Here is a 13,020-nt window from a genome sequence, read left to right on the forward strand (position 1 = left end):
ATCCATGCTCTTATCTAATACAGGGATGGCTGGTAGAGATGAGTAAGAGTTCTGTGAATGTTCACGTCTTTGGATAAACCCAAGAAGAAAGCGTGATTGTCTTGACTGAGGGTTAAAATACTGTGGATTCTCAATATACTGCAGCTCCATTTTCATTCAATTTGGGTTTAATTGCCTTGAATAATGGGCTTTGGCTGACATGAGGCGTCTATATTAAGTCTGCCTTGTAAGCAGTTTTGTATTATTAAGTGCCAAGTAAGATGTTTCAGGGCTTTCAGAAAATTCAGACTTTCCTAGTCCTAAATACAGTAGGTAAAATACCAAAGGGCAGACTGAGATAAGGCGATAAGAGTGGACGCCATTGCCCGGATAGTGGGCACTCGCCACTCTGAAAACGCCTGAGCTAATTCCTAAGTGGTCGTTATTTTGATAAATGAACCGCATATTCTAAATCTTAACTGCTGATATCTTGCCTAAAAAAAAAAAAAAAATCTCAAATCTAGGGTTTATGACCTAATAACGGTTTTGGCTGTCCCCCTCGTCCACCTCGAGTTCGCACACAAGTCAGCTGCCAAGACATCACTGATACCATGGAAAGGTCTGTGCATTTGGAGCGTCCCCGTTCCGAATGTGGACCTTGAATTTCGAACGGTACTTGGGCTGTGACGGATAACGATTAACACGTCCGCAAGAGGACGAGTACAGACAGGACGGGGGAAGGCCTATGGTTTTGTGCTGCAGTCTGAACATGATCCCGGCTCAGTGGAAAGCCGCTCTACGTTTCTACGTTCTACGTCTCCAAACAGACCTATAAAGCGAAAAAGAGCAGGACTGCAGCCCTCATGGATTATTCTCTACTCAGAGACCATCACAACGTGGTTAATCGATTTGATTAAAACACACACACACACACACACTAAGACACACGTGAGGACATAAAACCACGTAAAAGGGACATAATGGAAGCAGATACACACATAAAACGCATACAAGAATACAGGGAATACACACACAGACACCCACACACACCGCTCACAGGGTGGCATGGACACTTGGATATTAATACAATGTGCTTTGCACCACAACCCTGAGGGATTCACTTACACACACACCCACACCCACACCCACACCCACACACACACACACATTCCCCTTCATGTTTATCCAGACCTCGCTTTTAATAAATATTTGAATTTGCCACACTTTCAAATTCTCAGCCTTAGGCCACATTCATACATCTGGGTCCTCCTCATCCATCCCCCTGTCCTTCTAGTTGTCTCCTCATCACCCCATCCTTTTCCTCTTCTCCTCCTTTTCCTCCTTGTCCTCCTTCTCACCCCTCCTTCTGTCGTTCTCCCCCTCTCCCCTCCGCCCTCCTCCACCTCTCCCTCTATCTCCTTCTACTTTTCTTTTGTCTCGCTCTACAGGGCCCATCTTTTCATGCATCACATGACATGCGAAGCAAAGAGCTGGCCGTGGAAACACACGCACACACACACACACACACACACACACACACACACACACACACACACACACACACACACACACACACAGATGCCATTTCCCCACTCAGTTTCTGAGGCAGTGGAATGTAAATGATGTTTCTGTAAATATGGATGACAAAGACACAAACAGACACTTGTGTTCATAAACACACAGGCAGCCGAGAATCTCCACTAATACTAATAATACCAGGAATAATGCTACATGCGTGTATACGTAACCCTATCAATACCACAATACTGCACAAAATATGCACATACTATAAACACAAAATATTTCATACTATCCAGACACGACACACTGCTCCTACAATATTACTAATATTCTGTAAAATACTGTTACCGTAGTGTTTCTTACAGTACGGTAACAGTATTTTACAGAATATGTGTATTTGCTATATACTGTATACAAATATATAAACTACATGTTATATACCATACCTATAACTACAAATAGTCACAATATCGCCATAGTAGAGTCTGTTCTGTGTTCTTTTGGTTAAAAATGTGTCCCTCTAAAATGATTTTTGTTCGACTCTGCCACACATTTTTACATTTGCATTTTACAGTTATTAATTTGAGCTTAATATTCAGTGTGCGCAAGCCTGAGACTTAGAATAATGGACGGGAACGAACACAACAACGATACCGAACAATTCTGCGAAACCAGCGATGAGATTTTTCAGATCAATGCCAACGTTTTCCAATGAATAAGTCCTAAAATATCACCACGTGGAAACTACGCGGTTAAGCTTTAGCTAAAGTTCATGATTTACAGAAATCTCAGAATGAGCGTCCTGGTTGCTGAGCATGTGGCCATGTCAACGCTCGCCAGTGTAGCAAGAAGCTGCTTCCTTAACATCGTGTAAATTAGCAACCTGCAACTCTCTTCAACAATTTAGTGACTTTGTGCCAAACAGTGGAAGGAAGAGCGATCCTGGATATTAACATAAGATCTTCTTTACCAGAAACATTTCTCCACATTTCACAAAGACTAAACTTCCTGCCCAACCGATCCAGTACAACCCAGCTCCAATACAAGACGTTTTTTTTGTCACTTTTGTGGCAAATCTCTACAGAACCTTCAGTTTTCTTGAATCTCTGATCAGCCCTGCGTAACCTGCTACCCCACAATGCCTGGAGAAGCTTATCTCTCATGTCCTTAGAAAAAGAATGGGAGTCATCGCCACAAGACCGTGGAAGACCGTGAAACCGCAACGCTCCTGTCGTCACTCTCTCCTTTCCCCTTTGTTTACTGTTTCTCTGTGTGATCAAGTGTCGATTAAAGTGTGAAAATGCCAAAAGAATTTCAACATACAGCCAATATCGGTTTCGGTTCTATATCCCAGTTCGCAGCATGGCAGTGTATTACCTCCGCACCCTTAGGTTTCATTTCGCCACATACTTTACGTTCCGCAAAATCAGACTTCAGACTTCATTGCCTGTATCAGTGTGATTCACAGGGAGACTCCTTCACTAACGTATCTGACATCACAGAGGTCCCCTGAACTAGACGTAGGACGGTGTCCGACCGCTGCAGTGACTCACGGTTGGCCCACGGGTGTGTTCTCCGGTATGTTCAGGCTGTAGGTGGAGTTGGTGAACTGTGGTGGCCGGTAGCCGGCCAGGATGGCCACCGTGGCCGGTGGGCCTTTACGTCCGTGTCCGTCCGTCGCCTGCACCCGCAGCAGGTACTCTCTGCTGGGGGTCAGGGGTCGTCCTGTGGTCCGGATCTCGCCAGAACGACGATCTACCTCGAAGCACTCCTCCCCACCTGGATGGTCAGAGAGGAGAGAGGGAATGAAGGAGATTCCCGTAGAATACTTCTGATACACACTGATATTTGAAAAAAGACACTGAGTCTTGTATGTGTGAGTTTTTAATATCATTATCTATCCCCGTTACACCTCATTTGAATCACTGTAGCACAATGAGTTTCGTGGTGGAAACTGGTGGAACCTGCTCCTGACTAGTCTCTGTTCCACTAACTACAACAACGTTTTTCATCAGTCTAAAAGTATTTTCTTGCCAGATATTCCCATGAAGCCAAGCAGGAAGCAAAGCTGCATTTCTGTTGTTTTTTTGCCCACCAAAGACGTAACTTTGTCTGATAGGAAAAGCGTTTGAAGCAATGTTGTTCCTTATGAAAGGAGTGAAAGCTGTGTCTGTTTAAGTAGGTTAGCCCAATATTTTCTTCTACCATGAAGCATGAAAAACAAAATACAGGATCTTGGCTCATTGTTAACCAGATGCACATAAGGAAAACCTGAAGAAGAAGAAGAGTAAGTTTGGGTTACAACTGCATTTGATTCGGATCTGGCTTGAAACTGCCTTTGACCACATGACCTTTCCCAACACAACCTTAACCATATTGTTGTCATGGCTAATTTCATGCTATGCTATGATTGGAAAATGTTATTTGCACAATGGCAGCTCCCTCACTCAGGAAGGACTCTGAAGAACCCAACAAAAACAAAGAACTTTCAGTTCGACCAAAGTGACTGAAGCCAACCCCTGGTGGTCTCGATAAACTGAGGCCCCCCTCAGCTAATAGTGACACATGTAGAGGAAATGCTGAAGTTATTGACCAAAACTGAAACTGGTAGCACTGTTACATAAAGTAGGGAGGAAAGCAAGTTGTTGTTTTAACCAGAGATTTAACTGGAGGTTAATGACCATGAAAATGTGTTGTTGAGAGGTTATGATTATATAGACAGTCACAGCTGTCCAGTTATGAAAAACCAAATAAGGAAAATGGAGGCTGGAGGGCTGCTGTCTGTGCGTGTGTGTGTGTGTGTGTGTGTGTGTGTGTGTGTGTGTGTGTGTGTGTGTGTGTGTGTGTGTGTGTGTGTTTATATTTATGTGTGTGTTTATTTCTCTGTGTGTGTTTATTTCTCTGTGTGTGTGAGTGTTGATAGTGAGGCTGCCGAGGATCCCTCTGCCAGCTGGAGCAATGTGTGTGTGTGTGTGTGTGTGTGTGTGTGTGTGTGTGTGTGTGTGTGTGTGTGTGTGTGTGTGTGTGTGTGTGTGTGTGTGTGTGTGTGTGTGTGTGTGAGCTGGTTAACTCTCTTCGAAGACTCAGAGGAAAAGAGCAGGTTCTTTTTTTTTTTTTTTTTTTACCAACGTCCCCCTTGGGTCAAGAGGGAAAAGGAGGGAAGAGAGTGGGAGGTAGAAAGATGGGCAGAAAGAGACGGAGGGGGAAGCAGAAAAGAGGCAAGATCAATGGAGAAAAGGATGGGAGGGAAGGGGAGGAAAAATGGAACAAGAACGGAAAGGAAGAGGGAAAGGAAGAGAGCAAACAAGGGAGATAATGAAGAGAGGTAAGAGGAGGGACGAGAAGAAGCGTAAGGAAGGAAGGATGAGAGGAGAATGAAAAAGAGGAATAAAGGAAGAGAAGAGTCCCCAGCTGTTGACCTGAGGGTTCTGAACCAGCAGCAGCTGCAACCAACCTGTCAATCCCCTCCTCCTGCTCCCTCTATTTGTGGAGAGATTTTCTGACATGGGTTCATCCGAGTCTCACGGAAAGATTTCCTGTTTGCTCTGCAGGTGGGATTTCAAAGCGTTGATTGTCTCTCATCAACATATCGGAATATTTTTATTTTGAAAAATGATTTTATTGTGATGTTGAAGTTTTTTTTTCAAACAGAAACATAAATATGAATCTAAAAATCTGATTTTCAGGAGAGTTACTGGAACAAATAGTCCTTGAACCACAGTCTTGTCTCGTCATCACAGTGAAGTTGGCAGGTTTGGTGCCGTTGAGTCCAAAACTGAAACTGGTAGCACTGTTACATAAAGTAGGGAGGAAAGCAAGTTGTTGTTTTAACCAGAGATTTAACTGGAGGTTAATGACCATGAAAATGTGTTGTTGAGAGGTTATGATTATATAGACAGTCACAGCTGTCCAGTTATGAAAAACCAAATAAGGAAAATGGAGGCTGGAGGCGTGTGTGTGTGTGTGTGTGTGTGTGTGTGTGTGTGTGTGTGTGTGTGTGTGTGTGTGTGTGTGTGTGTGTGTGTGTGTGTGTGTTTATATTTATGTGTGTGTTTATTTCTCTGTGTGTGTGAGTGTTGATAGTGAGGCTGCCGAGGATCCCTCTGCCAGCTGGAGCAATGTGTGTGTGTGTGTGTGTGTGTGTGTGTGTGTGTGTGTGTGTGTGTGTGTGTGTGTGTGTGTGTGTGTGTGTGTGCGAGCTGGTCTCTTCGAAGACTCAGAGGAAAAGAGCAGGTTCTTTTTTTTTTTTTTTTTTTACCAACGTCCCCCTTGGGTCAAGAGGGAAAAGGAGGGAAGAGAGTGGGAGGTAGAAAGATGGGCAGAAAGAGACGGAGGGGGAAGCAGAAAGAGGCAAGATCAATGGAGAAAAGGATGGGAGGGAAGGGGAGGAAAAATGGAACAAGAACGGAAAGGAAGAGGGAAAGGAAGAGAGCAAACAAGGGAGATAATGAAGAGAGGTAAGAGGAGGGACGAGAAGAAGCGTAAGGAAGGAAGGATGAGAGGAGAATGAAAAAGAGGAATAAAGGAAGAGAAGAGTCCCCAGCTGTTGACCTGAGGGTTCTGAACCAGCAGCAGCTGCAACCAACCTGTCAATCCCCTCCTCCTTCTCCCTCTATTTGTGGAGAGATTTTCTGACATGGGTTCATCCGAGTCTCACGGAAAGATTTCCTGTTTGCTCTGCAGGTGGGATTTCAAAGCGTTGATTGTCTCTCATCAACATATCGGAATATTTTTATTTTGAAAAATGATTTTATTGTGATGTTGAAGTTTTTTTTCAAACAGAAAGATAAATATGAATCTAAAAATCTGATTTTCAGGAGAGTTACTGGAACAAATAGTCCTTGAACCACAGTCTTGTCTCGTCATCACAGTGAAGTTGGCAGGTTTGGTGCCGTTGAGTCCAAAACTGAAACCTGTGCTCGCTGACCGTATCTCGCAACCTGTGCTGTGTTCACAGTCCGCGGCAACATCCCGAATATGAGTTTGAGCAGCGTAAATAAAAGTTTGCCGAACTCATTTTAGCTTAAAATTGACTGTTTGCTAAACCCCTCTGCCAAACAGGGACTGTCCGGTCTTCCCGCTGGAGCCGTGTGCACGGGGCCCTCGTAGCGGCAACACTCAACAACTCGAAACCGTCGTTATGACTCTCCAGCCGACCTACTCGGAGTCATGTGGATATGGTCAATTCATTCTCTCTTTCACACAGGCCTCCACCTTTATATTTAATATCACTTATTTTAATAGTTGCTACAGATGCAGCGTAATTTCGTATTTTAGTGACTTCCTTATCGTAGAAAAGGCTTAAAAATGTTCTAAACTACTGACTATGTTAAATACTGTCATACTTGGTCATAGTTCATGATTTTCTCTTTATCATTGGGCTCCACCGTGAGGACGGCTAATAAAGACAAGGCTTATTGATCGATGCTGAGGTAAATGTGGCGCTGAATCTTAATCTTGATTTTGGGTGGCGTCGCCCACTCGAGGCTTCGATGGGTCGTGGCTTCAGGTGCGCATCTGAAACTCCCCGCCTTTAAAACGAGTCAGCAGGAAACACTGAAAAGGCAGCTGGAGACTTGGCTAGCCACCCGCAGATGTAAAAATTACAATTACCAATTTTGTTCTTCCGTTAGTAAGAACTGTATATTGGTACAATAGAGACCAATAGAGAAGCTTGTATAGAAAATAAGCTAATTGGAAATCCTTTTTATAGCACAGCAAACCGAACGCATGCACAAACACCTTCCCTCCGCTGTCCCGCTGCTCAAGCACAAACTGTAAATTAAAGATCCTCCAACTGAGTAAAATCACACTAATGCCACTAATTGGCTTCACACACACTGTGCGGATATATTTCCATATTGGCATGATATTAGAAACCATTTCTTAATGTAAATTATTGGATTATTTGTCAGTACACATGTAGTCACATTATGCCAAAGGGAAGTCAGAAGCTTTTAATATGAAAGCATTAGAAATTAGCTCTCAAAATATCTCTCCCACTCCTTCATCCTCCTTCTTTCTCCTCTTCTCCTCTAAAAAAATACAAAAAATAAAAAATCCACAGCCGACGGCACCCATCCGCCCACCCTCCCACTCGTTGCATCTCCAGAGACTTTCCTATTATTCCCGAATCTGGGAGCTTTCTTTGCCCCAGGGAGCGATTAACAGTGCAGCTCCACGCCGTTTATGTGCGTTTTTCTCTCCCTCTCCAACTTGATGGTAATTGAAATTCAACAAGTCAAATTTTTATTTAGAAATGGCTCCTTTGAACAAAACAGGTTTGTCACCGAGTGCCTGGCGGAGCAGGAGCGGACTTAGTTGCAGATACAGGCAGGAGATAAGAGCGGGAGCAAACACATGACAGGTGGAAAAAGCAGGTTCGGTTGTGGCACGTAACAAATTTTCACATAGACTGCAAATATCAGACCAGAGGGGAATTTGGATCCTAAACTATCTTTTCATGCATTTGTTTTCACGACCAAAGGGATTTAAACTACATCATAACGCTTCTATTTCAGGAGAACTACGCTCTAAAGAACCTTAATAAATTACATGGCCAAAAGTATGTGGACATAAAGACAGCCGTTCCGCCAGATGTTAAGCCAGATGTTCAGTCAGGTCCAACACTGATGTGGGTGACATGGTCTTAATCCCAAAAAGGGCCTGGCTGGGGCTGAAGTCGGGGCTCATGGCAAGTCAGGTTTTCCTCACCCAACTGTGAAAACTGTTTCTTCACCATGACTACGGTCTCCTGTCTTCATTAAAGGTAGGATTTTGTTAAGCCACAAGGGGGGTGGCTTTCCACCGGTTAAACAGTGGAAAAGTTTTTACAAATACGAACTGAGCATGTTGGGATTGTCCCACCGACAGCCGTCCACATACTTTTGGCCACAATGCGAATATGCTTAAACTGTATATAACTATTTTTGTAAATGTAGTCTGTATAAATTATAAAACCAAAATAAAATAAAACACTCACTGTCCAGTAGGAGGAACTGCGCCTGTCCCTGCGTCCCGCCTCGTTGCCGTGCCGACAGTCGGTACACCACAGAGCCGGGCGTGGAATCGGGACCCACGGCACCCAGGTAAGGCGAGGGGAACATCGCCCACTGCAGGTTGGCCTGACTGGGCATGCTCAGCGTCAGCCTGCACAGGTACCACTCATCACCTGGAGGAGAGAGAGGACAGTTATTTAGCTTGTCTAAAACATGTTGATTTATGCCTGTGATTACAGAAGGGACTTCGGAATGATAGTAAGATTGTGTTTATTACGGTTTGTAAAGTTGCTGTAAACAAAGGAGCACATTTGTAGTTCCACTATAACCTTAAAACTAAAAAGCAAACAAACAAATTAAGTTAATGGCAGAAGTTCAGTTCAGTGACCTGCTTATGTTATGGCCACTACATAAGAGAAGGAAAACAAGTCTCTGTCGCTGTTTATTGTTTTTCACAGTGATGAATTTTATTCATTAGTATTAAATGAAAGTCGTTTCTCTTTTGCCCCACACGTGTGCTCTCTCCACCGCTGTTATAGCTTCCTTTGGGAAATGCAGAATGAAACAGTGAACCAGAGATGGAAACCTGTCTAGCAATAGCCAGGTTTCCATCCATCCACCTAGCACAAATCTGAACCATAGTTTAAGACAATCAGCGAAAGAAAATGCGAATTGATGCTCATCCACGACCACTGTGTGACTGGGTTTGCTGAGCTGAACAGCTGGTGGAGCCGATTCTCCGGTCGCTGCCGTTAAACCACCTCAGAAGAAGAGGACGCGTCGAGACGGGGTCACTAGAGGAGCTGCAGTCGAAGCTCAGACGATGGAAAAACCATGTGGAGAACGTGATGGAAACCTGACGTTTCTGCTGGTCTCATGTAACGTGACCTTATGGTCTCCTCATGGCTCCTTACAGATCTGTCCTCGTCTCTTACACACAAACCTTTTCACCTCAGCCAAGTGTAAAAACCTTTTTGCGGTATTTTTTTCGAATCTGTGGTTTCCACTCAGGTTTTTTTTTTTTAATGTGCAAATTGAAAATGTGCATAAAAACCAGTGGATGCCTGCCGTGTTTCGTCTCATGACGGAGAGCTGCTGGTACCGAACCAAACGCACCCATCCCTCCGTCAACCGCCCACAGCAGCCACAGCTTGTGACTTCAGTTACTGCTGATGACTTAACGGTGTCTGCCCACCCTGACGCTTGTAAAGAAGATATGGCTGAAGTGCGCTCTACATCCACTAACAGCAGACGCAGGGCAACACGATCATCCCACTGGATTTGTGTTTGTGTCCACCTGCTGAACGTCAGTCCATGTATCTATCTGCCGTTTAGCGCAGAGTAGGTTTATCAGAGCTGGGCTGAGGAAAATTCTGTTTATATCTTGATTAATGGAAAAATTCAATTTGATGAGCACAGATTACGAGCTATTGAAATGTTTCTAGCCTTGATGCCTGCTAGCCACTTTTTTTTAATCCAAGCAGAACCTATAAAGCTAGTAGGCTAATCAGGCACCCGTCGTTCATTCAGGATGTACCGCTCACAAGTGTTCGTTAGCAGTCACATCATTTTAAATTGTCATTTTAGGGCCAATATAAATCCGGAAACAACTGCTGTTTTGTGTATTTTAGTTGCTGCTTCATTTCATTAGCTTCCACTGTAACCGGCTGCTATTGTTGTCTGTCTCCGCTTTGTAGCATGCGGCTTGTTAGCTAAGCTAGCGCCACTTATTCAAACCGTGGCACGAAGGCAGAGTCGATCTCAGTCAAAGGGGACGAGGTGACATTTCTGTACAACATCCGTCGCGTTTTCTCTTCATCCTCACCTCGCTACTCGGGAAGACTGAAGAGCGAAGGGGTGACAGGGAGGAGGAGAGAAAAACAAGTAGTTCCTCCAAAATAAAACAAAAAAAACTTTCAGAAGATCATACAGGAGGAGCCCAGTCAAAAATACACACACACATGTTTGTCTGCATCTACCAGTCTACCCTCTTCTTTCTCTTTGTCTTTTTTCATGTTGCCTGCTTGTGAGGAGGGATTTGTTCGGTTTGAAGATGCGTCTGCGCTCGCTGTTGTTTTGGCTCCTGTGTCGTTTCACAGCAGCGAAGGAGACAAGAGCCCGAACAAGAGAGGAAACTTCTCTTCAGAGAGAAGAAGGGGTGAGGAGGAGGAGGAGGAGGTTAAAACACAACAGCGTCTGCCTCCGTTTCTGTATTTTTATATTGTCTCTGAAGGTCTGTCAACCGACTGAAAGCAGGGGAGAAGGCGACAAGATGGAGAGGAGAAGAGGGAGGCAGGAGGCAAGGGAGGAAGGAGAGAGGAGAGGGAAGAGAAAGAATAGGAAAAGAGAGAGTAAGAATTGACGAAGAAGAAGCGAGGGAGTAAACGCAAAATGAAACCAGAGGAGAGATAAGGGAGAAGACAGCCGGATCGAAGAAGGGATGAAATAGATGAGCAAAAGGAAAAAGAAGCAGGAGAAGTGGGAGAAAGGGGAAGAGAGATAGAGGGAGAAAGAGCAATGGAGAGAAAGATGGACAGAAAAGGAGAAAAGAAAGTGGGGAGAAGAAGGAGGAGAAGGGGTGTAAAGAAAAGAAACAGAGACTGGGCTCTAACCCTTTGCCACCAGTAGTCAACAGAGTGGGTTGAAGAAATTGCACCCCCTCTTCTCGAAGCCGTAACTCAGTCAGATCTGAACACACAGACGTGATACATATAGTTTTAGACTTAGTGTGACTTACACTTTCCGGGGATACCAGTATGTCCAAAGTCCATCACGAAGAAATATCCATGAATCAGCTTAGAAATCAGAAAAAAGACAGCCCTCCTACCCGTAGAACTTGCCTGAGAATCATCACAATTTTAAATTTCCGTCAGTATCACAGTGATCCAGTGATAGTTGTCTGTCCATCCATGGCCGCACCGCAAACAGTTGCTGCTAACGGCTAATTCGGCTACTTTTAACGGTGCCAATTTACCATTAGGTAAAGAAATACTGGCTTTAAAAGGAGGCTCAAGTTGTAGCACACAGCAAAACTCACCAAATTCATGGCCACATTGTACTTCCTGTTTACACCCCCCCACACACACACACACACACACAGCATTATGGGAACCGTTGTTCCAAAAAACACACAGTAAGACAAAAATAGTATTAACTCTCTTCCTATCATTCAAAAACTCACATAGTTAATATAATTCAATTGCATAAAACTGTCCTAAAATCTCGATAGTATAACAAACTTGTAAGTTCATGGCTTTTCTGAGAAGGCCAACTATGGTTTTAAAAAAACAATATACGGCATGTCAGGGTACTATGTGTAGTGACTCTACTAAAAGCATGTAAATAAAGAAATGATAGAGAAAAAAAGCTCAAGGGGAGGAGGAGGAAGAGGAGGTGATGAAGAAGAAGAAGTCTCGCAGCTCAGTGCTCCTATGCCTCCTTCTGCATTGCTGGTTTTCAGTCTTCAGTCAGCTCTTAAAATCCAGAATAATGACATCTATTTCTGTCTGTTGTTTTACATATGCTGTGCTGTGGGCCGTGTATGAAAGTGAAATGAAATCTGTCCCATTATCATGATAAACATCAACACATTTAGACGCAGCGCCGGCGGTCAGCACGTGTGTCAGCCCAGGCAAAGACTATAAAAATCCATCCTCAACCAGGAGGGGGAGGAGCTGTCAGCGGGACAAAATGGCTCCTTCACTCCTCCGGGCGGAGGAAAGGTCACTGACACCAGAATAATGACATTTAATTAATGCAGCGTTGAGATACAGTATGTAGTCTAAGCAGAGATACACCAGCTCCGTAATGATGGCTCTTACCACTGTTACTGTGAAGTCCTCCTACCTAAAAGACGAATACTGTTATTGGCCTGAATATAAGCAAAAGTACAATTTAAAAAGTGTGAGCGGACTGGATGTTTAAGTGTTGACAGCGGCAGATGTTCCCTTTGAACGGAGAGAGCGGACCCTGTGTTACAGAGCGAGCCTGATGAGCCTCAATATTGCTTGGCTAGCAAGTATCTTCAAGTCCTTCTTCACTGTGGGTTTTAGAGTTACAGGTGGTCCACTGCCAAATCCCCACGGTGTGCGTGTCCGACGGAACCGGGACCGGGGCGGCTCGCGTGCAGCTCTTTACCTCGCTCCGCTATCTTAACTGCAGCTCACGTCTCTGAAGCCTGAAATTAGCTGGTGAATGTGTAAAAAAAAGGCCTGTATTGTCTTCACACAGCGAAACTAATAGGAGAGAGAGAGACGGAGAAAAGCGAGATGTGGCTCGAGGGCGACGGCCCGAAACCTTGGTTCTGTCCACTCTCCGTGATCACCTAAGCTGCGTTCGAATGCAGCTGAATTCACAATACAGTTGTTCTCATTTACAAATCTTTCTGCGGTCATCACCAAGCTGCCGCAGCTGCCGATAACATCATTATTTAATGATCACAGCATCTTCACACGAAATGAACAAAACTACGAGTTAATGACGGCAGCTGTGCTGTGAGATCAGCTATGATCACATTTAAAAT

The 13,020-nt window shown here is 44.3% G+C and overlaps 1 protein-coding gene across 1 annotated transcript in view; it reads right to left on the bottom strand.

Annotated features, from left to right (window-relative positions):
- Positions 1–13,020, bottom strand: part of si:dkey-22o22.2 (neural-cadherin) — a 132,471-nt gene that overhangs the window by 65,024 nt on the left and 54,427 nt on the right. The window contains exons 2-3 of the mRNA XM_040116799.1: positions 8,483–8,671; positions 3,054–3,279 (exon numbers count right to left, since the gene is read on the bottom strand). Coding sequence (XP_039972733.1) covers positions 3,054–3,279; positions 8,483–8,671 — 415 coding nt within the window. The remainder of the gene's footprint in view (positions 1–3,053; positions 3,280–8,482; positions 8,672–13,020) is intronic.

This window comes from Xiphias gladius, chromosome 22, assembly GCF_016859285.1.
Source record: "Xiphias gladius isolate SHS-SW01 ecotype Sanya breed wild chromosome 22, ASM1685928v1, whole genome shotgun sequence".
NCBI lineage: Eukaryota > Metazoa > Chordata > Actinopteri > Istiophoriformes > Xiphiidae > Xiphias > Xiphias gladius.